Below are 26,160 nucleotides of genomic sequence, written 5' to 3' on the forward strand. Positions count from 1 at the left end.
AGCATATACTAAATAAATTATATCAAGCTTACCGTCTTAAAGAGTAGTTTTATTCCAACTATGACAGGATGTAGCGTGTCGCGACGAGAGAGCTTGCGGGGAGGAGAGGAGCATGTTGCAATGGGAGGAGAGGACCGCATTGTGGCAGGAGGAGAGGAGTGCGTCGCGACGAGAGAGCTCGCAAGAAGGAGAGGAGCGCATCGCGACGAGAGAGCTCACGAGTAGGAGAGGAGCGCTTCGATGCAAAAGAGCTCACAGGGAGGAGAGGAGTGCATCGCGAGAGAGGAAGGAGTGGCTCTGAAATCTTAGTTTGATGAGAGAGGTGAAGAAATGATGAGTCGCATGTTTTTTTTTACTTTAACACATTTGATGTGACACATCCAAGTCAACATTCCGCATCGTTCTGCAAGAGAGCAATTTTTTTATTTTGATATATATATATATAATTTGATACGTACTGACATGCCAACATTTAATAGTGGTTTCAAATTTAAGCGGATAATTTGATAATTAGGCTTATTGATAGGAGTGTAATCGAGATAAGTCGAGTCAAACTTTTGGATGTTTGAGTTTAGCTCGTTTATAATATAGCCGAGCTCGAGCTTTATTTAACGAATATATTCATGGCACACGAGCTTATTCGAGCTTTTATCGAGCCTAAACGAGCTTAATAAATATAAATTATAAATTTAAATATTCATTAAAAACTAAATTATATATTTTAAAAAAATTATAATATTCTTGTTAAAATTTATAATTTTATTTTAATAAATAAATTTAATATATTTGTTTATATTTTTCATAAATAGCGTGTAAAATCTATAAATTCAATATCAAAACTATTATTTTTTTTATTTAAAAGTTGATTCATGAGTTTAACGAACATGTTCGCGAGCTAATAAATCGAATATTGTGAAGCTTGAGCTTGATTTATTTATCTTAACGAACCTCATTAAACGAGTACAAACGAGCTTTTATCGAATCGAGCTTCGAATAGTTCACAAACGGCTTGACTCATTTACACCCCTACTTATTGACACTTAACCAATGTTAATCAGATTTTTAACGTAGTTATAGATTTACATATATCGTAAAATTTTCAAGTAAATAATTGATTTAATAATTTATCCAAAAGCTAGTCCATAACTATGAGAAATTTTAACACAAGTAATTGCCAATTCTCCAACAAGTGGAAGGTAGATTTTGAGAAAAAAATTTGTTTAGAAAATTGGCATACTCCTTTTTTTTTATCAATCAACCCAAGTACCATCGCTTGCGATTTTGGATAAATTAGTCTTAACTTTTCTCTTTAGACCGTTTTGTTTTTACCATAGACCTTAATTCCCACATCTTTTAACTATCTCCATTGCAACTCAAGCTTGAAAATACAAAAGAATTTGTTGAAAAATAGAAACCCATATGATAAACTGTCCTTGCATCGATATGTGCAATTATTTTCTCAAATTTGTCGGTATTATAACTAAACAAATTAATGTAAACATGTTATCATGTAGATAAATCGACTGACGTTGGTCACATCACCGACTTAATAAGCTAAATTCAAAGACCATAAACATTATGGTAGATTTAAAATCCCATAGATTATGATCAATTGATGCATTAACCCCACACTAAACTTGACCGGATCAGTTCAAATCAATTAAACAGAAATCAAAGAGCAATCCGGTTCCAATAACATAATGAAAGAATAAACGCTGCATAAGTCTGTATATTAGAACCGCAAAAAAGAAGTAATCAAAATATTAATCCATCAAAAAGCCAAACTATCCGCTGAGTTCATGGCCCAATGAATAAACCCTCCAACATTTCACTTCAAAATCTCAAACAAGTTGAATTACTACCAGGGTTGAACTATATCATATCCAAAATCTTGTTCACTATTAGTGCAATAGGAAACAACCTGATCAAAGTACTAAACGTATCGAGAAGAAAGATAGATCATGTCACCTGAAATAGATCAAATCAACAATGTCTTCAATGATGGTGTGTGGATGAATTATTTTTGCAATCACCCACTAAATTCCTGCCTAGACCTTCCATTCTTTGACTAAACAAAGAAACAAGAAAATTGTTATCAGATATCTATATGTGATGTACAACAAGCTTCCTGACTACCAAGATGCTGAAAGGTCATAGTTTTTTTTTGGAAAAATCATATTTCTGCAGGTATAAAGATATCAAACGGATGCTGTCCTCGTGTTAAAAGAGCTACTTGAATAGCATATATACTACACTAAATGGGAAATCATTAATTTTTAACGATTTGACCCTTGTATGGCCCTCTTTGGACGACAAAGCTTTCAGGTGGTTGACACTCTTCCAACCAAGCCACTTCTGAAGCATCTATTCCACTAGGCAAAACACCTTCAAGAAATTCAAATAAAACATGCATGTGATGAGATCTTGAGTTATTGTGGACTACCAATGATGCAAGTATGTATTCATTCATAAAAAATTTGTACCAGATGAACTTTTTCTTGACTTCTTGAAATAAGTGCAATCGCGTCCATCATTTGATGAGTATGGGGGTGATAGAATATCGAAGAGAGCGCAGGGAGTTATCGCTTTAAAAGAATGAATGTTGCCACCACTTGTAGGGTAGAGGATGGTTGTGCCACAGGGCGCAGTCATCTGGTTATCTCGAACGAGCTTTGCTGGTCTAGCTGAAAAATGTTAAGAGCATGTACATTACATTTAATTCTCAATCAAAATTAAGGCCTCTAACCAAAAAAGAAATTGTGCTCTACTGTGGTGGATATTATCATACCATGGAACTATAAATGCAAACAATTCATGAATCCTACTTAACCTGAAAATTTTGAAAGAACACACACTTCTCAAGTAACCCAATGGAAGTTAAATGGCCAAGTAGTTTTCTCATGCTTGATATATCCCCAAATGAATCCCAGTTATTTTAAGCAACAAACAAACCTTTCGGATAGCTGGAGAGATCATAGGGGTCGCTCAGATGAAAATGGTAGGGGATAAGTTTTAGTCATATCAGAGACCTAGGTACCTATCTCATGTTTTCTCTATATAGGTATTGATCATTGACAAAAAAAAAAATGGTTACAGTACAAATACATCCTAGAATGAGCTACTTCAACAATCAACTATTAGAAGATAGATGCACAAAAGTTTGATGCCATTTCTTCAATAGACTCTTCAATAAACTCAAATAGGCTAACAATGAAATGAGAAGGTTCAAAGAGATAGCCAAGTTCAGAATCAATCACAAAAAGTCTTTAGCAGTAAACCTCAGCACAAAGACATGTCTTCCGAAGTCGGACACTTTTCGTAGGGTCTATTCTAACACCAAATTGGGAGTATCTTCACAATGACATGAGCAATCTATGTTGAAAATCTCACTCTTTTATTGCCTAGGAGTATTCTGTCTGCATTGCACATGGGACAAAATTCATCCTCTCTCATGGAACTAAGTCATCCTACCACAGGGAATCAACTTATGATCAGCAGTAGAAGAATATCTTTTTTCTTCTTGTTTTAGATTCACCAAAATAGACTGAATCTATGTTGAATTGGAGATCATTGGAACTTTATGAAGAAACGCACAAAAAGGTCATCTTGCTCCCTTTAGTATAACCCTTATAAACATAATGTTTATTTACTGCTACAAGCATTTTCTAATCAATGTATGTTTGCCTGGAAGAGTTTTTCTTATAAGAGGTGAGAATGTAGAGGAAGTAGAAGAAACAGGATATTTCTTTACAGTGAAGCTTTCTATTCTTCAGTTCCAACTTGATCATCTCAGAAGATAAATACTTGCTTATGTACATTCAAATTACTTCCTCGGGGCAACTTTTTAGGCCTAAGGCTTACTACGTGGGTTGTCTTGATACTCTCATGCCTCTATGATAATGTTTTTATTTGAATTTCATTGGGCAAAAGTGCAAAATATGTAGCTCAATCGACATGAATCAGAAATACAAGGAAAAAGATAATTAGATAATCAAGAGATAAGCTAGAAGAATACAATGGAATTAAAGATAAAGGAAAGATAAAAAAAAAACTAGTGGTTTAGGAGTTGAAATAATGTGATGTGCCTGATCACTATAATTCAACCAACTCTAACCCTGTAGCAAATCCTACAATCATTTAGATAACCTTAGAAAATATTAACAGGCCTTTTTCTAAGTTACTAATGTTTAAATAACCTAGAAACCTAACAAACTGAAACCTGCACATTATTGAGCAGACTTTCAAGCAGTTGATAAACACAACTAGCCACTACCTAAGATGTTCCTCAGATTTTTTATCTATTGTTTAACCCAACAATACATTTCAACTGCAGCTCTTCTGTACACTAGTATAAGGACCCAAACCAACCTAAATATCTTTCTTTACGTTGTCTTAAGCTCCAATGCTCTAATCTTTTTCTTTGTAAGTCGACTATTTGTAGTCAGAGAGATCATAGGCTTCTAGCTGTAAGTTCTAGTTTCCTTGAATCTCTCTCACAAAGCTATAGTCTGATGTTCAAGCGCACTATGAGCATCAAAAGAAGTTTTCTACTAAATGAGCATATTCTTAAGCTCTGTACATTTTGTTGTTTTTTTATTACTTGTGTATGTCTCTGATGATTATGTTGTTTCATCAAAGATCAGCTCCATCTCTATCTCTTTACTTGATGAACTAACTAATCATATTCAAAATATACACCTTTGGCGTTTGTTATACAATTTTGTGTTAATTGATAAGAGTGTAGTTATATTAAGTTCAAAGCCAGAATTTGGGAGACAAACTTTTGAAAATAAACGTTTCAAGTAGAAAAACCTGAATACATGATGTGTAATTTTAGTATAAGAAAATAATTAGCAGAATAGTTAAGATGGATGAGCATTAAATCAGTTTTAGAGTCCTAGATCTACTATCTAACAAAATGGGGAATCGATGAATATATAATTGATAGGACCAAAAATAGGTTAAAAGAAAACAAAACCATATAAAGTTATATATAGCAGATGTGAATGCTAGGATGGATGTGTAAACTTACTAGAAAGGAGAAATAATAATAATAATAATAATAAAAGAGCAATCAGGTGGAGCTCGAATAAATGAGAAAATGAGAAAAATAGGTTGAGATGGTATGGACATGTTCAAAGACAATCGATAAATTCAATATATAAAAAAGTTACAGCTTTTATAGTGGAAGCTGCAAAAGATAGAGAGGAACCAAATGAAATATAGTCAACGTAATGTACTTAGTTTGAATATTACTAGTAATATTGCCTTACATATGGCTCAATAAAGGAATAAAATTCATGTACTTGGCCCAAAATAGTTGGGGCAAGCACAGAACAATGATGATGATGATGTGCATGTTTCTTATGAAGAGATACGTATGAGTTTATTCCGAATCAGGAGACAATGAATCTCACCAATGAGGGAATTGTTCGGATGATCAACTCAAATCAAGAGCCTAAAAAACAGAGAGTATTGTCAAGTGAGGTTGACCATTGGGGTGATATTGTTTGGTCAACAATAATACAACAAAGCTCAGGGGCCAATTATGTAATTATAACCTCAAGAATAATAAATTTTTATTGTGTAAAATCAGAGATAGGGAGCATGCTAAGGATGAGTGATGGTAAAACCTCTATAAATTGAATGCTATATTGCTTGTGTACTTGGTATCTATACTTTATTGTTTGCATGTTAACATGATCATATCTAATAAACTAGCTCACTATTGAATAGAATTCACATATTGATTACTATCCTCAATTCAGTGGTGAACTAGATCATGTAGCCATTATTGAACCTCTCGATATCAGAGCTATGGTGTTCTTGTTTGTGACTATTTGCTAGAACTTGCATGCTGAGTAGAATTCGCAAATTTTCTACTATTCTCAATTAATTAGTGAACTAGGTGATTTGACACATTGCTTAGAATCAGAAAGCACATGATGCACATGTTCTAATCAAACACTGCCTCAACCTCCTTTCCATCTTTTTCTCTTTGTATCGGGCAAACTCCTTTTCAAGCTCCATTAGGTCTTCAGTGAGTATATTTAAGAAAGACAAATCGTAGATCACTCCAAAAACTAACCCTTTATCTCTTGTGGAACAAAAAATGCAGCAATGCCACAATGTTTTACTAAAATGATTTTTGATTTTCTAGTTGGTATAAATACATCTTATTCAACTATAAACCATCTGTTACCCTTTTCCAGTTGTTCAAACTGGTAGCTGAGATCTCTATTTCCTCTCCTTTTTGTCAATCTAAGGCCTATATTCAGTGCCTGTCAAAGTAATATGCATTCCTAAAACAATGTGACTTCTAAGTAGTTGCCAGCTTTTGTCCAACTCAGTTTCTCTCTCTTTCCAGTAAGTTGACATTTCTTATAGTGAACTTGGCATATGTGATTTTAGTAAGAATATTAAGACTTTTTAGGATTTACTAATACCAAATATTTCAGAAGATAACTGACTATTCAAGAAGATAATTACATTACATCCATGGGAAAGCATCCCCCCAAGAAACACATGAATCTGGTGAAGAGAAAAAACTTGCCAAGCAAGAGAAATATAATTGATTTATCTATATAACAAACAAGAAACTACTTACAAAATAAGTGGCACAAACCTTCGGATGGATCAATGGGTTCCTCAGTACCAACCCAGTCAAATGATTTGATGAGCATTGTCCCATAAAGAAGCTTGCTCAGCACTGTCATTCCTGGATGGTTATGAAGTGGAATAACAGATGAAGGTGGCATGCAGAAGATCCCAATCTGCACCATAATGAGAGAAGAATCAAGATATTATCACTTCATCTACAGTTATAATTCGTTCTTCAACAGATCTTAACTTCATTCTGTTCAAGATAATAGAGAGAAATAATTAGAATGGGTTAGAAAGCTGCAGGAATGATGCACTCGAAAATCAAATAACTCGTACACCTACTATGGCAAAGGATTAAATGCTTACAGAAAAGCTTTCACACTCATGCACATGCAGATATTTGATAGGAGGTGGACACTGATTACTTCCACTATGCCCTCTTCTTCCATTAGAATTCGTGGCACCTTTCCACCCTCGTGCTATCTGAGCCTCCTTTTCAAGTCCCACATCAGAAGGCTTAATATCATCTGAAATAGTAAAAGTGAGAGGTTGAAGGAACTCAAGTTGAAAATGCAAGACTCACTACAAGGAAACAATCCCATTAATTAAATTGATGATACTGGGAAGTATAACTTGGTAGGAATCTCTTCCCCACACATACACATTACATCCAAACACCTACTGGATAAAAAAGAGACCCCTGTCTTTTTGTATGCTTCCATAAGATATGCTAAGATGCATCAAATCTTTATTTTTGTCACTTCTTTGCAAATCAGATCACCTGAAGCCACCTGGTTAAGTGTTTCATATATTTGGTCTTATCAGCAAAAATCATGATGGCATCATTGTTAGAATTTGAGGGATGTCCTAAGGCAATCGTCTTACGATTTTTTCTATTTATTTGATAAGTATAGATTCACTATTTGAGTGCATATTATATGTTTGATTGTCTTAAACTCATTTACTGAATATCCGTAATATAATTCATAACATGAGAGAATTTGTGATTGGATCGCAACTAGTGATTGTCTTTATATATGCAATTATGAATATATTGAAATTTCTCTAATCGTCGAATTGATGTATTCGGACACTATCAATTCAGTAAGACTAGCACTGGTTATACTCCTTGGTTCGGCCAAGCAGTTGTTTTCTCATTGTCTAGACAATGAGATGTCGAGAGTTAAACGTGGATGTTGGTTATGGTAACTAGTTCATTGGAGTGACTCGCTATAAGACTTCATATAGTTCTATATATATATATATATATATATATATATGTCTGTGAAGTTCTTACTGCAGCACGAGTATAAGTTTCCTTCGACTTGAGGTATACAAGTTATCTTGGTTATGGAGACTTATACTTTGACATCTTAAGCAAGCATCTCATTGAGGTGTGGACCTGAGATGCTTGGGTATAAGTTGAAGTGCCCGAAAGTGTTTGGATAGTCCACAGAGGATTAACCACTCCTTGCGAAAAGACGTATATCCTATGGCCACTCGTTAGGATTATTATTCAAAGTCTTTGGTCAAAGCATCACATGTTAAGAGTGCGAGACTCTTATACACATGTACGAGTAATTTGAATCTGCAAAATGAGGAAGTATTACTTGGGCTAGGTATGACCTAATCAACCTAGTGGGAACAAGACACATATACCATGTCCTGAACCAAGTGGGTATAAGACGAGTGAAAGGAACGAGGCACGACTCACTTCGCTGGTGGCTAGTAACTTCCAAAGGAGAGGTTTGTACTCAAGGAGTTGTTTTGAGGAGCTCGGCGTGGATACGAATAGAGGCGAGGTTCGACAACATCACTACTACGGTTGATAGCCTTCTCGTTATAGGTCATCCGTAAGGTACACCTAGAGTAAATTTACTTTCCGTAAAAATTTAATTATGCGATCATATTTGGCATGTTGTATTCTTGTATGCATGTGGTGCTTGTGATGTAATAATTTGGAATTATTATTGTTTTATTTTCTGCTGCGCATGTTTACGAAACGTGTTTTAGCACACACAGCATCGGGCATATCCCAACAATCATAACCCCCGACAGTAAAAGAATTGTAAAAGTCATCTCACAGAGAAGGTTGATTCACTGGGTTATTTTGCTGACAAGGATAGAGAAACATAAGACAACAATATTTGTCAGCATTTTTCTTAGAATGGCAAGTTCAAAAGATGTGCTGGTATTTCCAAATAATCTTAGGTTTCTGGTTAAATATCAGAGAGATCCCTCTAATCAATCCGGATGATTATCATTGCCAGATTTAGCCAAACTTACCAAGAAAAAATATTCAACAAAGTAAAGATGCAAATTTTCAATTATTCTTATAATTGGAAAGAAGAATAAAACCTAACTAGTATATCAAATAGTAGTTACATCCATGCACGAAGGTTTCAAGACCTTTAAAGAATAAGAATCAACAACTAGACCTTGTTGAACGGCAAGAATCCACATTTACTGATGTAAAAAGTGCATGCAAGAACACAGAAGGATGAATTCTTATTCATGAAAAATGTTGGAATGATCAAAGCATCAGCAACTTGAAGAATACCAAGAAGAGTTTTGTTGGTGCAGTTTGCACTAACGGTCTAACTCAGGTTTTGATGAATGACAAGTAAGTTAAGTTAGGTTTTGTTGTGATCTAACCACTTTATTAAGTGTGCAGGAGAAGTCTAGATAGGTCGACGGGCTGACCGGATATCTGGCAGGAAATCTAGCTACGTCAACAGGCCGACCAGATAGCTGGTACGAAGTCCAGATAGGTCAACGAGTCTAGCAGAAAATCCAACTAAGTCAACGGGCATACCAGATAACTGGTACGAAGTTCAGATAGATCAACGGGATGACCGGATATCTAGCAAGAAGACTAGCTAAGTCAACGAACCGACCGGATAGCTGGCATAAAGTCCAGATAGGTCGACGGGCTGACCGAATGTCTGGTAAAGTGGTAAGTAAAGGTAAGTCACTGGAGGAGAGTGACTAAGTGAGGACGCGTCCCGATTGAGGGGACAGTAGGCGTCGGTCCAGTTTAGGTCCATTTGGGATCCCTAAACTGAGACCCTGACTAGTTCCTGGTTACTACTCTTTATTATTGATTGTTAGTGTCCTAATACTTGTTTTGCAGGTTATTTGGACTAACGTTATTTTACAAAAGAAAAAGAAAAAAAAAAGAGCAAATTGGCCTTCGGATGAACAGTGTCCGAAGGCGCCTTCAAGCAGTGAAGGTGCCTTCGTACTATTCATAGAAGGCGCCCTCCATGGCTATGGAAGGTGCCTTCCGTAGGATGAAATTTTGACTTCACCACGGTTAAATGTCGGGCTGTTCAGGATCGAATTTGTCAGGTTGAAGGCGCCTTCAACTGCTATAGAAGGCGCCTTCCATGCCTTATATAAGTGGGTCTCGAGAAGGCTTCAACACAGAACACATATACGAGCTACTATGCATTCGATTGGGCCTCCGACTACTCTACTTCCGGCTGCTACTCTAGAAAGTCTGTCTACCTTCGAGCTACGCTTCCGGGGCGTCCGAATCTTCTCCGACAAACCGACAGCAACACACCGATCTCTCTAATTTGTTGGTAACCTTTTTATTAGTGTTGTACTCTTAATTCTACTGCTTTAAAAAGGAAGTGTAGGTTGTTACACTATCCCTATTCTTGTATTCGATTCCCTCTTCTGGAGGTATCGGAAGAGGCTTTTAGTGGATTACCCATCGATAGGTTTGCGGGACCTGGGTCTTGGAGTAGAAGTTACCGAAAGCTCCGAACCAAGTAAATCGACTGTATTTTCTTGTGTTCTTTGTTCTTGCTTTCTTATTTCTTTTTCCGCTGCGTACTTTAAATTTTAAAAAGAAAAGACGAATTTTTGAAAACCACGTGATTCAACCCCCCCTTCACGTGCGTATCGATCGAACAAGTTTCACATCATATGTTAGAATATTTTGATTGTTGGCTTTGCAAATATTGCTAGAAAGCAATCAAATGGTTAGGTCCCTGAATATCTAAATATTTTGTCACCTCATACTTTAAAGTGAAAGGTCAATGGTTAACAGACAAATCATATAAGGATATGCGAGTGCTAAAGAGTAAAGTCAACTGGAAGAAAGTGCAGGAAGCTTAGTTTATTGAAACAAAACAAGCATAAAAAGGATAAAAGATGAATCCTAGAGCGTTATGCATAATATATAAAACAGTGTATTACAAAGTAATGAAATCAATGAAAGCTATTGAGCACCGGTATATCCACTAGCAATACTCTCAAAAGCGAATACATAGAAAGATAGGGATTTTCTTATTTCAACTTGGGTCATTTTCAGATTTTTATTTTACACAATACGAAAGAAAAAAAAAAAGATATTTGAATGAGGATATTGTCATGTAAACAAAAATTCAACTGGGAAAAAATTATCACAAGGAGAGAACAAACACAACTCTGAATTTTTACATAAAAAGAAAAGAGAGGGGGGGCCATCATTAGCTTAAATACAAAATTGTTCATAGGTGCATGACAAGTTGATGACGCTTTGGTTTCAAATACAGATATATACCAAGCAATATTTGTCATTTGACTGTCAGCACCCTGTAGTGTGCTAACTATTGTGATTTATTTACCTAAAATTCCCATAGAATGAGTGATATTAGCTGCACATGCATTCTCATTTATTGATACCACATTCAAACAATAGAAAACAGTTTAAAACTTAAAATGGAAATCAAACTAATACAACCTGTATGAGAAATATAGGCAACAACATTTCAGTATTCAGCTATTAGATAATAATAATAAAAAATCCAAATTTCCCAAGGAACTATTGAATAACCACCTGTGCAGAATTGACTTTCTCAGTTTCTCTCTGTGAGGATACCTAGAAACTACCCCTTGATAAGATTAACTTGCATGTTTCAACAATTATCAGCTCTTAAATCCATCAATGATTAAAAAATTCAAGCAGATCTGTCCCTCCATGATAATCATATTGTGTCAATTGGAACATATGAAACAGAATTTGAGATAATTTTATGTGTGCATAAAATAATAAAAGATTATGCGCCTTTACAATCCAAAGACATTGAATCCCTAACTATGGCAATGAGAGGTAAAAGAAGGAATTTGAAAGAAACTAGAAATGCCGTATAACAAAATGGAAGCTCAATTTTACACGTTTAATCTCATTCAGCAATGGAGCAATCATTTGCTAAAAGAAGCATCCTACATCTGGTCTAGTTATCATACTTGCTAAAACACTAAGTTTCTTTTTGATAACAGAATCAAACTACTGTACTCATTTCATCAGTTACTCTAACAGTCTACTTTGACGTGATTTGGATGTGCATGGTTCATTCTATATTCAATCATATTGTGTCCATTGTAAAATATGATTTCGGAGGTGCTATAATAGTCCATTTTCAATTCTTCTTTTACAAGAAAACATGGCAAAAAAAAAGGATGAAGATTCATGGGCAGAGTAGACTGCTTCCAACAACAAAATTCAAATTAACATAGTACTTCAGCCAAAGACTGAGATAAAAGGATGTAAGAAAGACAGGTAAGTAGAGAAAAGGTGTGTTTCTCACCTAAACAAGAGCGTACATTTTCAAGAGCTTCAACAGATATGGGCCCACTATTAGAGAATGATGCTTTACAGACCTCATATAGCCTTTTCACTCGAGGCATACTTCAGGAAGGGTTAACTAGATAATAGATCAATTGACAAAGGATTCAACCCTTACAATGTATCAATCAAAGATTTGAGGTCACCCACCCTTGATCAAGAGGTATCAAATAAGATAAATCCTGTAGTCATGAACAACAATGTTTCACTTCGATGCAATATACAAGAGCACATTTTGTTTATAAAAGCAGCAAGTTACGTCCATTGTTTTTTTTTTTTTCAGAAATACGAAATTAAAGAAGAAATTCTATCAACAAATCGCATAAATATCCAAAATTATGAAAAGCCCAAGTCAGGTCCACGTGTCACAGAACATACAAAAAATGGAAATCTAATTTATGTCTAGACCTACTGAGTATCGAATATGAAACTGAAAGAAACAAAATAAAACTGCATTTTGCCATCGCTTCATTCACATTTCTTATTCCTACCGTTAAAGTATAAACGTTCTGTACCTCAGTAAAGAGGCAAAGAGAATTTGAATGATTCTACCAAAATTGAAGAGAAAACAGAAACTTCATATAGCTCGACTATCCCATCAGGCTTTGAAAAGGCCACCGACTGGTGTCTATCTGCGCCATGTATTCCCTTTAAGAAAATGGAAAACACTCTCCTCTTTGCCCACATAAAAGGTCCGCCATTGTGGAAAAACACGAGAATGACAACGAAAGAAATCAGCAGAATGCAATCAAAATCCTGCACAGAACAACCTTACCATTCCAACCCTAAAACAGTACGGTCTCCCACTGTTGCAGAAACCCAACTAGTCGGAGTATAAAAACTAGATAAGTTCGTAGCAATCCCAAACCAAATTCATCAGAAGAACGTAAGAAAAACACAAGCAACTACTCGCAATTCAGCGGCAGCCACCCAAAAAATAAAAATTAAGGAATCTAATCAGTAGGAATAGAGAGATAGAGCGTAACATGGATTGAAACTGGAATCCACAGGGTTGGTGGCTCTTACCTCGCGACTAGGGTTTAACCGCGGCTCTCCCGGTGGGCGATCTGAGTGATCGAGAGATCGAGAGAACGGAGAGACCGACGCCTTTTTAAGTGCGTCCTAGTTAAAATCGAAATGGCCAATAATTAACCAACCGAAGAAAAATCATTTCGACCCTTATAGATTGCTTCTATCTTCACCTTAGTCCTTATAGTTTCGAATTTTTAGTGAAATAATCGCAATGCTTTTGGAACTCTAAATCTCTATGGCCAAAATGAAATACTTAAAATAAAAGGGTAAAATTTTAAAAAGTGTTTTTTTTTTGTTAATGCCCCATTTTAAAGAAAAAGGTCGCCTGTCATATTTATAACCTAAAAATGCCTATTTTAACGTTGTTGTAAGTCACATCTTTTATAATATAAAAAATACCTCAGTATAATTAAAATTACAACGTATAAAAAGGATAAAATAATTTTAATTAAGTTAATAATTTTTTAATATAATAATTTTAACTGATTAAGAAAAAATAAACTTTTTTTTAACATATTATAGTAGTTAACAAATTTAGATGTTATATGATAGCGTCTTAAAGCTTGGAAGATGATTAGCTGGACATTCCACTCTATTGTTGATTGAATGAAGATTTCTTGCTATCATGTGTGTTACAAGAAACGTTAGTATCGGTCAGAAAAGAGCTCTCCAGCATTAGCCTCCAACGCTCAAGTCAATGATCGATTCTTGTAAAAGAATAGTGAAAAAAAACTACAATAATGAGCGTGTAGAAATATATAACATCGCATATCTTCGTTTGTGGATAGAGACTCTTTTTTATAATGTCACTATTGTGTTTATGTACGAATTGAAGTATTTCCAAAAAAGAAGCAGGTCATAAAGTGGTTGTGTTTCTAAAATGAGTTCGCAAATTTCTATGATTGGACAAGCTAGCTTCTAAAGTGTGATTTGTCTACAGAACATCTTCTGTCCTCCGTAGCACAAAATGTGTCCTCAGTAGCACAAAATGCCAAAAAAAACTATTAATTCATTGGGTTGTGGGGCCCGCCATAGGCTACTTTAACCAACTAATCACATCACAGATATAGTGAGACTGACCCTTCTTCGAAAACAGTATTCAGCTCGTATTTATGAATGCAATGGGTGATTCAACTTTCGTTCGGCTTCCTTATTTGACCCGTAAGCAACCAAGCAGCTAAGGTGTCCGATCAAACTATATGTCCAATCGATTAGAGCACTCGACTAGAGCAACTGATATTAGGCTTCAAGTTAGCATTATTTAAGAAATCCGTCTTTGAGGCGCAATCGGCTGGAGAGTTTGATCGGATGAGCCCTTGGTTTAACCTTCCATATGCACACGAGGATGGAAACCGAGGCTCGGTTGGACCAGATGTCCAATCGATCCCATCGCCCATTCTTTTGTTCTGAATGATATCAACCACCATTTGACTTTGACTCTCGTATCAACCGATCTTCTAGACTTTGATTAATTCTAGAAGGATCCACCTTAAACACTGTATCATTATATATTACAATAATTATAACTATAACTTGGAGTTTTAAAAGGATATTTAAACAAGAGAGAGTTCTTTTTTAATGATAATGAAAGTAGGATTTTTTTTAACTTCACCTAAAATATTTATTTTTATTGAAATTTTGAAGTGCTTTAATAAAAATCATATTCCAACGTAACATTCGCCTACCATCTTTGATACCAGTTTCACCGTGTTAATTTGCAACCCCGCTTAATTTAAGGACAAAAATAAAAGTGTCAAAAATGGATCCGCCTGCCATTCTGATTCAAATTGACCTAAAAAATATTACATATGAGTTAAAGATTTTTGGATTCAGATGAAAGATTTTTGGATTTGTTTGGGTTCAAGTTAACTAGAGTTGATTTGAATTTAGGAATTTTTTTAGTTAAATTAAATTTTATTTTAAAAATTAAGATGTGTATATGTACATAAATAGCATAATGTTGATATAAGAATGATAAAATATTAAGATAAAATCAAAAAATATATAAAGAAATAATAATAAAAGATTTTTTTTGGTCAAACGGGTTATTCGAATTGGTCGACTTATCCATGTTTTTATTCAAGTTTAGAGTTTTTAGGTTAAATTTGAATTTAGATAGTTTTTAGGTTAAATTTGAATTTAGATTGAGATTTTTTTATAATATTCTTGCTTTGATTCGACCCCAACCCATCCAACCCATTTGAATGGAACCCTAGACAAAAATCAAAAGAGTGCCACCTATTTTTGAAATCATCAAGATGCCCAATTTTAATTTTTTTTTTTTAATCAAAAGAGCCCCCCCCCCCCAATATACAATTGCCCAACTACCTTCCACTACATTATTCTCATTATTATGTCTCGCTTATATCTAAATCATAAATCCAAAGTGCATGGTAGCAACTATGAATCCATAGTTGTATCAGATATAGTTTCATAACTGTTATGAATTGTCACACGGTTATAACAGCTACCATTCCGTAGCTACTATACAGTTGTAGCAGCTACAGTTTCATAGCTACTACACAGTTGTAGTAGTTATGAAATCGTAACTATTACAACGTGAATATTAGATAAGTTTTGAGACACCATAACTTTTAACTTTGATTGAATCATAAGACACACAATATATCAAATCGAAGTTTGTTTAAAGATCCATATTCGTTTTCGAGTGTAGCCCATAACGACCGAGTTTTAGGTCTAAAAAATATCGTTAAAGTCTTTTTAGAGACTCTGAAGAATGTTAATCATTTTTTAAAGTTATTTTTAATATTGTAGCAGCTGCGAAACTATAGTTGCTATGACTGTTGTAGTTATAACAAATACGAAACTATAGCTAGCTGTTACAACTATTGTAGTTGTAACTGAAGGATCAAAAAAAAATGAGAGGGAGAGGGGGTAAATCTCATTTTTAAAGTTTTTCATTTTTCGAGTTTAATTTAAAATATTTTCGAGAACACAAGTATGTAGCAAAAATAATGACAAACAATTACAAGAAAAACAACGAGAGTACACGAGTTAGTTTTACTTGGTTCAAAGTCTTCAATGACTCATACTCCAAAGCTTACAATTCCTTGGACCGTATTGATTGGGAAATCCTCTAAATCTCCTTCAAAAAAATCTTTGGACAAAGAAGTTGAATTGAATACACAAATGAGGAAAGTATAACACCCTATACTTTCTTATGAAATAGAATAATAAACAATTTAAATCGTTACCAACACTAGTAGTAGTTTGACGATTGTAGCTCGAGGTCGGTGTCACATTGACTATAGCAGTTGGGTGTAGCAGAGCAGTAACATGAGTATAATGCAGTAGAAGGAGCTTGACAGCTTGTGAAGATGTGATGTACACTGCTCTGGTTGAACCCTCCTTTTAAAGGGTATTGAAGGCACCTCGGTTCATCCAAGGTGCCTTAGTTGAAGCTCATCTACTCCATGGAAGTCAACTTCTATCTACTCCAAGGTGCCTTCGGAGGATCTGAGGTGCCTCCAATGCACCGACTTGGGGTGCCTCCATACAACTGAGGCGCCTCCATTGTTGAAACTTCATCTTTGAAGTTTATTTGTTCTAAGGCACCCCTACTCATCTGAGGTGCCTCCAATCAGCTAAGACACTTTGAGCACTATTCATTTGGACTTTAATTTTGTTATAAGCTCTTGCAAAAACATGTTAGTTCAAATAACATAATTACATGCAAAATAGAGTTAGCACATATGCATAAATTAATTTATGAATTAGATTCTGTCTTACCAAGACTAAGATCTAATCTTAATCTCAACTTATATTTTTAAAATGGATCTATGTTGGACCGGCGCTTATAGTCTCACTAAGACTCATCTTCACTAGTTCTCTCTTCTTTAATGGTTTACCTTATTTATCATTTACATAATCACTTGACTTGTCTCTAACCCACCAGGTCTTTCTACCAGATGTCCCATCTAGACTTTAGCTAATTGTCAGGTCCTATAAATTCAACTAGACTTTCTACCATATATCAGGTTCTCTCTTGACCTATCTAAGCTTCTTGCAAGTTATCATATCCTCCTGATCTAATTGGACTTTAGCATAGTATCAAGTCCTTTAGACCCGTCAAATCTTTTACTCTATACACTTGGAAAATACATTAGATCACACATAATCTAATTTTAACCATTTATCATGCATCAAAATCTAAGTTTGATTATCACTGTTGAATACACCAACAATGACAACTACGAAACCATAACTGTTACACGTAGCTATGATTTCATAGCTGTTACTATACATCAACCGATTAAAATTTAGGCTAAAGATATAGGTAGCATAATAATAAAAATAGTACTGGATGATAGTTGTGTCATTTTATGTGGAGTGAAGTCTCCTTTTAAGAAAAAAAAAATAAAATGGAATGGTCTTTTATGATTTAGGGAAAAACAGACTCGTTTGACACGTACATTTGTTATTAAAAAAATATATCCATGCCAAATATTATGTTTTTCTTTGTGTTATAAGGTTTAAAATATTTGAATGAAAAAAATACAATATATTAATCATATATTTTGTTAAATTTATTCATTAACTACCATCGCATTAACTAAATATCCTTTGAATTTTGATTATACACGATTCTAAATTCAGATTTATTATTTTGAAATAAATATGCACATTGTACAAGTGAATTTTTATTAAATGACTTATACATTATTTTCCAAATAGTTTATTTTTTTCTTAAATTTTAATCTTGAATCATTTAATATTATTCATATCACCAAAACAAAATCTTTAATTGTTACAATTAAATTATTTTTTTCAAATAAAAAAAAAACTTTTACCTTTTGCCCTTTTCAATATTCCTCAACGATCCTCCATGTTTTCCGGGCCATATTTCACCCTCAAACCTCTTCCACCATGAAATCATCCACTTCATTTCACCAACTCATCTCCTAATCTTAAATCTCTTCTTTTAGATTCTTCTATTCATTCCTCTCTCTCTCTCTCTCTCTCCCCTTTTCATAACCTTTCTTCCCCACCTCCGAAGACATGCGTTCCACCTCTCTTCAACCAATCCATTCCATCCCCTTAATTAATCTCCTACTTATTATTGCTTCCATTGGTTAAACCACAATCTACAATCTAAACCATCATTGCAGTCTTCATCATCTTCATCCAAGAACAAACTTCCACCTTCATGGTCGAAGCTGAAATGGATTATATTCACGCTCAAGCAGCCATTGAACCATATACATTGAAGAAGCAAGCCAGCATCATCTTCGGGAACTCGAGGCACCGAGCATAGAGGTCCCAATCTTAAAAGCATGGCGGAAGGTGAACAATCGTTGTCGTTGGTGGAGGACGAGGCGCTGCTCAAGAGCGAAGGCCCGAACAACCTAAGCAACAATTCCTCCTCTGAAGGACAACAGATTGAAACCAAATCAAGATTAACAAAAAATGAAGGTGAACCACCAAAATATGTTTTCAATGGCATTTCTTCTTCTATTCTTTTTGTTTTTTTTAAAATTTATTTATAAATTTTAATTTTGTTCAGATGTGGAGATGTTGAAGGAAAAATTTGCAAAGCTGTTGCTTGGGGAAGATATGTCAGGGAGAGGCACTGGAGTCCCCTCAGCTTTGGCTCTCTCAAATGCCATCACCAATCTTGCAGGTTTTCAACATATATTAATAACTTTTTTCTTCTTCTAAACTTAATTACAAACAAATTCTATTTAACAAATCAAATTCATATAGATTGTAAATTATTCTAAATCTCTTAATAACTTCGAAATCTAACTAAACAACCGTTCCTCTTATTACAATGTTTAACAAAATCTTTAACATTCAGCTTCTGTTTGGGGAGAGCAATATCGGTTAGAACCCATGTCGGCGGAAAGGAAGGCGAGGTGGAGAAAAGAAATCGATTGGCTCTTATCGGTCACTGATTACATTGTTGAATTTGTCGCCTCCCAACAAACATTGGAGGATGGAAGAAGCATGGAGGTAACTGCCCTCTTGGTTTTGTTAGCAACATCTAAAAACACCAATGTATATGATATATGCTGTTTATTACAGATAATGATAACTCAGCAAAGGAAAGATCTTCGCATGAACATTCCGGCTCTACGAAAGCTCGACGCAATGCTCATTGTAAGAAAAATGCACACAACTTGTAGTTGCAGAGGAGATTCTAACACTTCACCGTGACCATGCAGGGGTACCTTGACAACTTCAAGGACAAAAAGGAGTTCTCGTATCTGTCAAGGGATGCTACCGAGAGGGGGAAGAGGGCCGACGATAAGTGGTGGCTCCCGACCGTAAAAGTCCCAGAAAATGGGTTGTCCGAGGAATCCAGGAAATGGATGCAACATCAAAAAGAGCTTGTTAACCAAGTACTCAAAGCTGCTATGGCTATAAATGCTAATGTTATAATGGAAATGGACATTCCAGAAGACTACATCGAAAATCTTCCTAAGGTAACAATTTCAATGCCATTATCAAAAATGGAATCTATGTCCTGACACTGATCAATTTCCGTGACACAGAATGGAAGGTCGAGCCTGGGAGATTCACTCTACAAATTTATCACAGATGAAGGATTTGATGCAGATGCATTTCTTGAAACACTAGACTTGTCGACTGAGCACAAAATATTAGACCTCAAAAACCGTATCGAAGCATCGGTGACCATTTGGAAGAGGAAGATGAACAACAAGGATGTCAAATCATCATGGGTTACAGTTGCAGGGGTTTCAGGTGTTAGTCAGGGTAAGCGGGAACAATTCGAAGATCGAGCAGAGACTATCTTGCTCATTCTTAAGCACAGGTTCCCTGGTATCCCTCAATCGGCACTTGACATAAGCAAAATCGAATTCAATAAGGTATATGACGATAACAAAATGATCTAATTTGTCAGTAGTGATCCAATATTGACCTCCTGAGATTGTTAAAAATGTTTTAGGATGTTGGGCTAGCTATCCGGGAAAGCTACTCAAGGGTTCTAGAAAGTTTAGCCTTCACTGTAATGTCGCGGATAGAAGATGTTCTCCGTGCAGATAACCTTGCTCGAAGCCCACCGGATGAAGACTTAAAGAGAAAGTCACCAAAGATAGAAGAACCAGAACCAGTTAAAGCAGAGGAAGTTATTCAACTTCAGAAAATTGAGTCCAATGATTCCATGACCCTATCAGATTTCATGGATTGGCAGATGGATCAAGAAGCTCAGGAAAACAACGAAGACTCAGGTATCGGGGACAATACCCCAGGGCTAGACAGTGCAAAATCAGGAAAGAAATCGCCAAAAGTTGCGCCTAACAAGAAATTCTACTACTTAGAGAAGCTAGTGTACTGGGATGCTTAAGCTGCTCAAAATCTTGCATCGAACTACTTTGTAAAAAATCATCGATGTCAATCCCAAGCCCTGATGAAAAAGATTGAGGTCTACATTAAGTTGCCAAACAACATGGAACACATGAATATTTTATGACTGAATCCATCAAAACTTAAAATAATTTCATATAAGTTCTCATAATTTTAATTTTCTATTTATGTTCCACAAATTTTCAACTTTTCACAAATCAAGCAGACCTTAACCTTTGTTTTCCTACAAAGTTTAACACATCCAAATTAATAAAATTGACGACAAAAAGAGCAATCCAAGTGCACCTTGATTGGACTACTACAATTGCCTACTTCCGGTCATCTTTGGACGACCATCAATCATCATCGAATCACAATAAGACCGCCATCGCCATTCCACATTATGGTACCTTTCCAGGCAAGTGCAACTAAAGTTAAAGAGTTGAGATGGCATTGCCCACTTCATCCAAAACTCCCCTCTCCTCCTCCCCTTCTCTCCTCTTCATCGACCCACCATTGACTCCTACCAGATCCAACCATCAAGCCCATGACAATACCAAACCACAATCAGACCACTACCAAGCATAGGTGAACAATAAGGGAACCACTACCACCGAACAATGCCAACCATCATTGAATCATGACTATAAATGAAATTAAAGTTTGAAGTAGAAGTTTACTAAAGAGAACCATTCATTATCCTCTCTTCTCTTCATCCAAAAATACAACCTTTAAAATAGTCTCTTCTACCCTTCTCTCCCAACAATTCATACTTACTTCCCTCCAAGCTTGAAAAGTAAAGCCAAATACATAAATAACATCAACAGAATCAGGTCCTTTTGAGACTAAAAACACCTACCGACCTTGTCACACTTCAAAAGCATGCTTTCCATGAGGAAACCTATGAGAAAAGAAAACAGGAAAGCAAACAAAATGTTAGAGAGATAATACAGTTCGAAGAAACATATAGAAAGGATGATATATACTAATTCTCTCCATTTAATTCAAGATAGTGTTGGGAGTTATAGGCATACAGAAATAATAGTACAAAGTCTCTGCATTAAATTCAAGATGTATATATATATATATATATATATATATATATTAATAATGCATAGCAGAACTGATTCAAAAAGAACATTAGATAACAAAGTAATGAGATGTTACTACAATCACCCAATGTCAACCTCTTCGATTGTTTGCTATGGATCACGTTGTACCTGTTCTTAGTGCCAACAAGACTAGTTCTGTGCTGAACCTTATGGAGTGCTGGTGAATGATGTCAAGCTTGTGTTATTTTCTGGGTTAGCAGTATCTGCACTTGCATGTTGAATGAACTCATCGGGGGACATGTGAGAACCATGGCAGGCACAAACAATCTTGACTTCGTTTTTGTTATACTTGTAGGTGACACCAGATATGGTCTTACCTTTAGGGGCAGGCCCAGTTGCCGAGACCCATGGAAGGTCAGGGCATGAGCCAGAACCTCCAAATCTCACGTTCGATGCAACACCAGGTTTTATGGCAGATCCTTCATGAAAAAAGCCTTCGATAGAAGAGGTTGCAATCTCCTTCTGCCGGAAAGTAGTGGTACTCATAACTTCCTCGGCACGGGATGAGAATGATGTTCCAGTCTCCACGATATGTTTACCATTCCCTTTTGAAGGATGGATCTGAAGAGGGACTGCATAGACATGAGATGGAAATTAAAGCTTGTGAATAAACTTTATAAATAACAATAACTTAACAAGTTTAAAGTCATAAGAAAGGGATGTCACGATAATTTGGCATGCAACATATCTAAGAAAGTGAGGTGCAACATGTTAGTGACTTAGTTATATTTTTTAACTAATGTTGGGAATGATGATAAATGCACAATCAAGCAACTATCGATTTAGGACCTCTCAGAATAAACTTGGCAAAGATGTTAAATGTAATCAAACACTGATGTTAAAATGTTGGCAAGGATGTTAGTGCATACCAAAAATGATTAATCCACTCTAACTAAGATAACTAGATCTCTTTAATTTATAGATGTAGACTCGTACAAGAAATTTACTTGAAATCCACATATTAAAGCAAATTTGACAATTAACCGAATTTAAATCATCCACATACAAGTACTGATTCATTTTAACAAATATCGCACCTCCTTAAGTTTAAGCTGGTAAAATTGAGACACGAGAAGATATTACTTGCATACAATCTAGATTGTAACCATACAATTAAAAGAGTAACTGTTTAACTGTCTCAATAACTTATAGTGATGATTCAAGAAGAGCATTTACACATTAATAACAACCCCAAAAGTAAATTTCTTGGATGATTTAAGATGGTCAGTGCAGAAGGCAAGCACAGCTTCTGCCTGCACAACATACAAAAGAAGATAATAGATAAAAAAATACTATAGTACTGAAAACTACTCAGAGAACAGAAATTTTGTAAAGGCAATGGCAATAACAAAAGCAGAAACAAAGGTGTTTAAGTAGAGTATGACCGTTTGATCTCTTTGCATCATCTTCAGCGAGCTGTGAGTTCGATGTTCCAAGACCTAGGGAAGAGACAGCCTGAAGCTGAGAACCAAATGCCCATGAAGAACTTGTCTCAAGTGTTGGAAGTTGGATTGCTGAGTATCCAAAAACAAGCTTCTCAGCATCAAAATCTGTCCCTTTGGAAATAGAAGGATCTCCATTCAATGGAAGTGTTGGCTGCATGATGCATGGTGAAGGAGAGCTTGTAGGAGTAGGAGTGCCAACACAAGTTGGCTTAGGAGGTACTGAATAATCAACATTTACGGCAGTATGAGTTTGAAGAGGTGATGAAGCCCCAAATGTAGCTTTAACAAAATCACTGGATGTACTTCCTGAAAATAATTGTTGTTTCTGCCCTTGGAAACCAATTCCAGTTGGATCATTTAAGGCATGCTTAGAAGTTACTTTGTGTAGATCTGCGCGCTTGCTAGTGTTGACAGACTGTGAAACTAACCAAGAGCTTGAAACTTCTGCCTCAGATTCTGCAACACCCTCATTTTCACCAGTTGAACCATCACCAGTAGCAACAGAAAGATGTGACTTCTTCATGGGGTGATCCTTAGAGCTCTTGCCTGTTACCTCAGCATGGTTAACTACATTCTCTAGATTCTGAAAATTTATCTCAGATGATCTTGGTTTCTTGGAACATGAGTTCTCTTCCTCAACTTCATTGATTCTTTTATTTCCACTCCAAGGCTCTTTGTGTTTAGTGAACATCAACTGACTAGCCTGTGAGATATCATAACCTTCTGAAGACTTGCCAATGTCAATCCAGAAGTTCTCTTGTGGTGGTGACAGAGCTTGTTTCCCACTTTGGTCTGGAATTCCAACATTATTCTGGAGGAAGTTCTTGAATGGAACATCAGAAACTGTCACAACTCTGCCTATTGCTTGATTTGTACTTCCTTCCTCGGCTTTAAAATCCGAAGTGATGGCTCTGCCTTTAAGTTTGCCAGAAGATCCTCCAAACGAAAGACCCAAGCTAAGCTCAAGCTCATTGTCATCCTCCATTACAATAAACTTTCAAAACAAGTACTATCTTTGCTTATTTTGACACTTTATACATTGTTATTCTGTAGATTGATGGATCTGCAAAGATAACAGAATCTACATCTAAAAATAGAAAGCAGGAAACTTGAGGAACTTCTACAGATTACCAATTCAAAAGTTCTTAAAATGCAAAATTAAGAGAAAACAACTATAACATTAAGGTGCTAAGAGCATCCATATCAGAATCCTCATCCAAAACCTCAAAATTTAGGGTAAAAAAACTACTTTATTAAATTTAGATATCCACTTTTCACTGCACAATACATTAGCTTCCCTATAATTTGCCATATTTATTTATTTTTTATTTTTTCTCTTTCCTTCATATTTTTTATTATTTGATGGAGGAGAGAGAATTTTTTTTATTATTAAAGGGAGGAGAGAGAAATACTATTTTAATGTTTAGGGAATGAAATCCATTTCCTAAATTTAGAGAACTACTATTCATAAAATGTATATTTAGGGAATGGGTAAGGTAGCTGATGCAGATATTTTTTTTATGCAAAATGTAAAATTTAAGGTAAAAGTTTAGTTTAGGCTCTAACATAGAGGAAGAATTATTATATAAGAGCACACAAACTAAAGAGAATAGAAAAGAAATACGAAACTAAAAACTTGAACCCCATGAAACTTGATCTCTTTACAAATAAATAGATCTCTAAAGCTTTCATTTGGAACTGAAAATCATTCTTACACATTGCAAGCTGTTGAGAACAATATCTTTACCAGTGCAGATGAATCTCTAAATGAATCAACTACAAATCAATAATAGAATCTTCCATCAGTCATCAAGAAAATAAAAGTTGCAAACAGCCCCTCAAAACCACTTTTTGAAGTCTTTTACATAATTTTCAAGACTATCAAAGAGGGAAGAAGAACGCAATTAGTGGATCAAAGTATCAAATTAGTGGGTAGCAAAGAGGCATCTGAAAGGTTAGTATGCTTGCAAGTTAAATACTTTGGCAATCACTTCGAGAAAACAGCATTCGTAGATCTATCAAAGGCCCAAGCATCGATCAGAAGATAATCCACCAAAACATTGAATAAACGCAGCCCCGTCAGTTCACTAAGAACAACCTCTATTTGCAGCGAATCACCATGGTTTCAACCAAAGGCGACAGCTTGAACTACAGATGCCCTCTCCCTCCCCCTAAAAATCCACATCAGCGTAAACTATTGACCTGGATCACGAAGCTCTCCCACCCAACCGAAAGAACCCTAACCTAATCGCACATCACCTCCATAGATCGCAGCAAGAAAAAAATGAAGAAAATACGAAGAAAAATACCCAACGGAAAATCCTAACTGCGTCAGGATAAGAAGCCACTGAACCGAAGCCGACGAGGCGGCGGTGTCGTCGTTATCTCGCCCCAGCGACGGTGGCATTGGTTCTGTCGACGAATGAAAGGGGGATGACTTAAAAGGCGCCAATCATGCAGCAGCACGAATCTCGAAACATAATCGACGTCGAACGTGTGAGATGCCCCGACATAAGGTTTTTTTTCTGGTCATATTTTTCTCGTCCTCCTTAATTTCGTTATTTTCATCGAAAATAATGAAAACAATTAGGAAGACCACGTCATCTATGACGGATGCTGACGTGTCCAGATGGCGTATCTAACTGAGACAGCATTTTTATAATGAACATCTAAGATTTTTTTTTTTATTGTATTGAAAGAAAATGTGCAGATTCTGATTTTTAGGAAACTACTCGATTTCTTTCCATTTCTTGATGGGTAAGAATGTCTAATTTCATACCTCAATTTATTAAATTACAGACTTAGGTTACCAAATATATAATACTTAATTTTGATATTTATTAAAGGACGTATTTGTTCCCTAAAATACTTCTCCACCTATAGAAAAGTCACTCTTCTCTCCTCTTTCTAACTATGGAATTGCAACCATTGTCATTAAAACAGAACACAGAGGTTTTTCTAGTTCAGTCTAGTAAGAAAAAAAATTGATTCGATTTAATTTAGGGTCGTAATAGGTGGA

At 35.6% G+C, this 26,160-nt stretch overlaps 2 protein-coding genes and 1 pseudogene across 7 annotated transcripts; 1 reads left to right on the forward strand and 2 right to left on the reverse strand.

The window, feature by feature from the left end:
- Positions 1–1,942: 1,942 nt before the first annotated feature.
- Positions 1,943–13,377, reverse strand: LOC122037587 (plant cysteine oxidase 4-like). Of its 4 annotated transcripts, none has more exons than XM_042597117.1 (7): positions 13,250–13,377; positions 12,186–12,405; positions 6,970–7,130; positions 6,851–6,856; positions 6,626–6,773; positions 2,484–2,684; positions 1,943–2,385 (listed from the first exon to the last, which is right to left on the reverse strand). In XM_042597117.1, the coding sequence occupies exons 2-7, from the start codon at positions 12,283–12,285 to the stop codon at positions 2,270–2,272; spliced, it is 732 nt and encodes a 243-aa protein (XP_042453051.1). In that variant the 5' UTR covers positions 12,286–12,405; positions 13,250–13,377; the 3' UTR covers positions 1,943–2,269. The 4 variants fall into 4 exon arrangements, with proteins under 4 accessions (XP_042453051.1, XP_042453048.1, XP_042453052.1 ...); XM_042597114.1 differs by having other exon boundaries at positions 6,608–6,773; XM_042597118.1 differs by lacking the exon at positions 6,851–6,856.
- Positions 13,378–18,549: 5,172 nt separating this feature from the next.
- Positions 18,550–20,900, forward strand: LOC122037584 (annotated as a pseudogene).
- A 314-nt stretch (positions 20,901–21,214) lies between these two features.
- Positions 21,215–25,597, reverse strand: LOC122037583 (protein NINJA homolog 1-like). Of its 3 annotated transcripts, none has more exons than XM_042597111.1 (4): positions 25,469–25,597; positions 23,082–24,204; positions 21,805–22,268; positions 21,215–21,485 (listed from the first exon to the last, which is right to left on the reverse strand). In XM_042597111.1, exons 2-3 carry the CDS (start codon positions 24,124–24,126, stop codon positions 21,844–21,846), a joined length of 1,470 nt encoding a protein of 489 aa, XP_042453045.1. In that variant the 5' UTR covers positions 24,127–24,204; positions 25,469–25,597; the 3' UTR covers positions 21,215–21,485; positions 21,805–21,843. The 3 variants fall into 3 exon arrangements, with proteins under 3 accessions (XP_042453045.1, XP_042453043.1, XP_042453044.1); XM_042597109.1 differs by having other exon boundaries at positions 25,451–25,592; XM_042597110.1 differs by having other exon boundaries at positions 23,082–24,222; positions 25,451–25,560.
- Between the last annotated feature and the right edge of the window lie 563 nt (positions 25,598–26,160).

The sequence above is a fragment of the Zingiber officinale genome, unplaced genomic scaffold, assembly GCF_018446385.1.
Source record: "Zingiber officinale cultivar Zhangliang unplaced genomic scaffold, Zo_v1.1 ctg65, whole genome shotgun sequence".
Classification (NCBI taxonomy): Eukaryota; Viridiplantae; Streptophyta; class Magnoliopsida; order Zingiberales; family Zingiberaceae; genus Zingiber; species Zingiber officinale.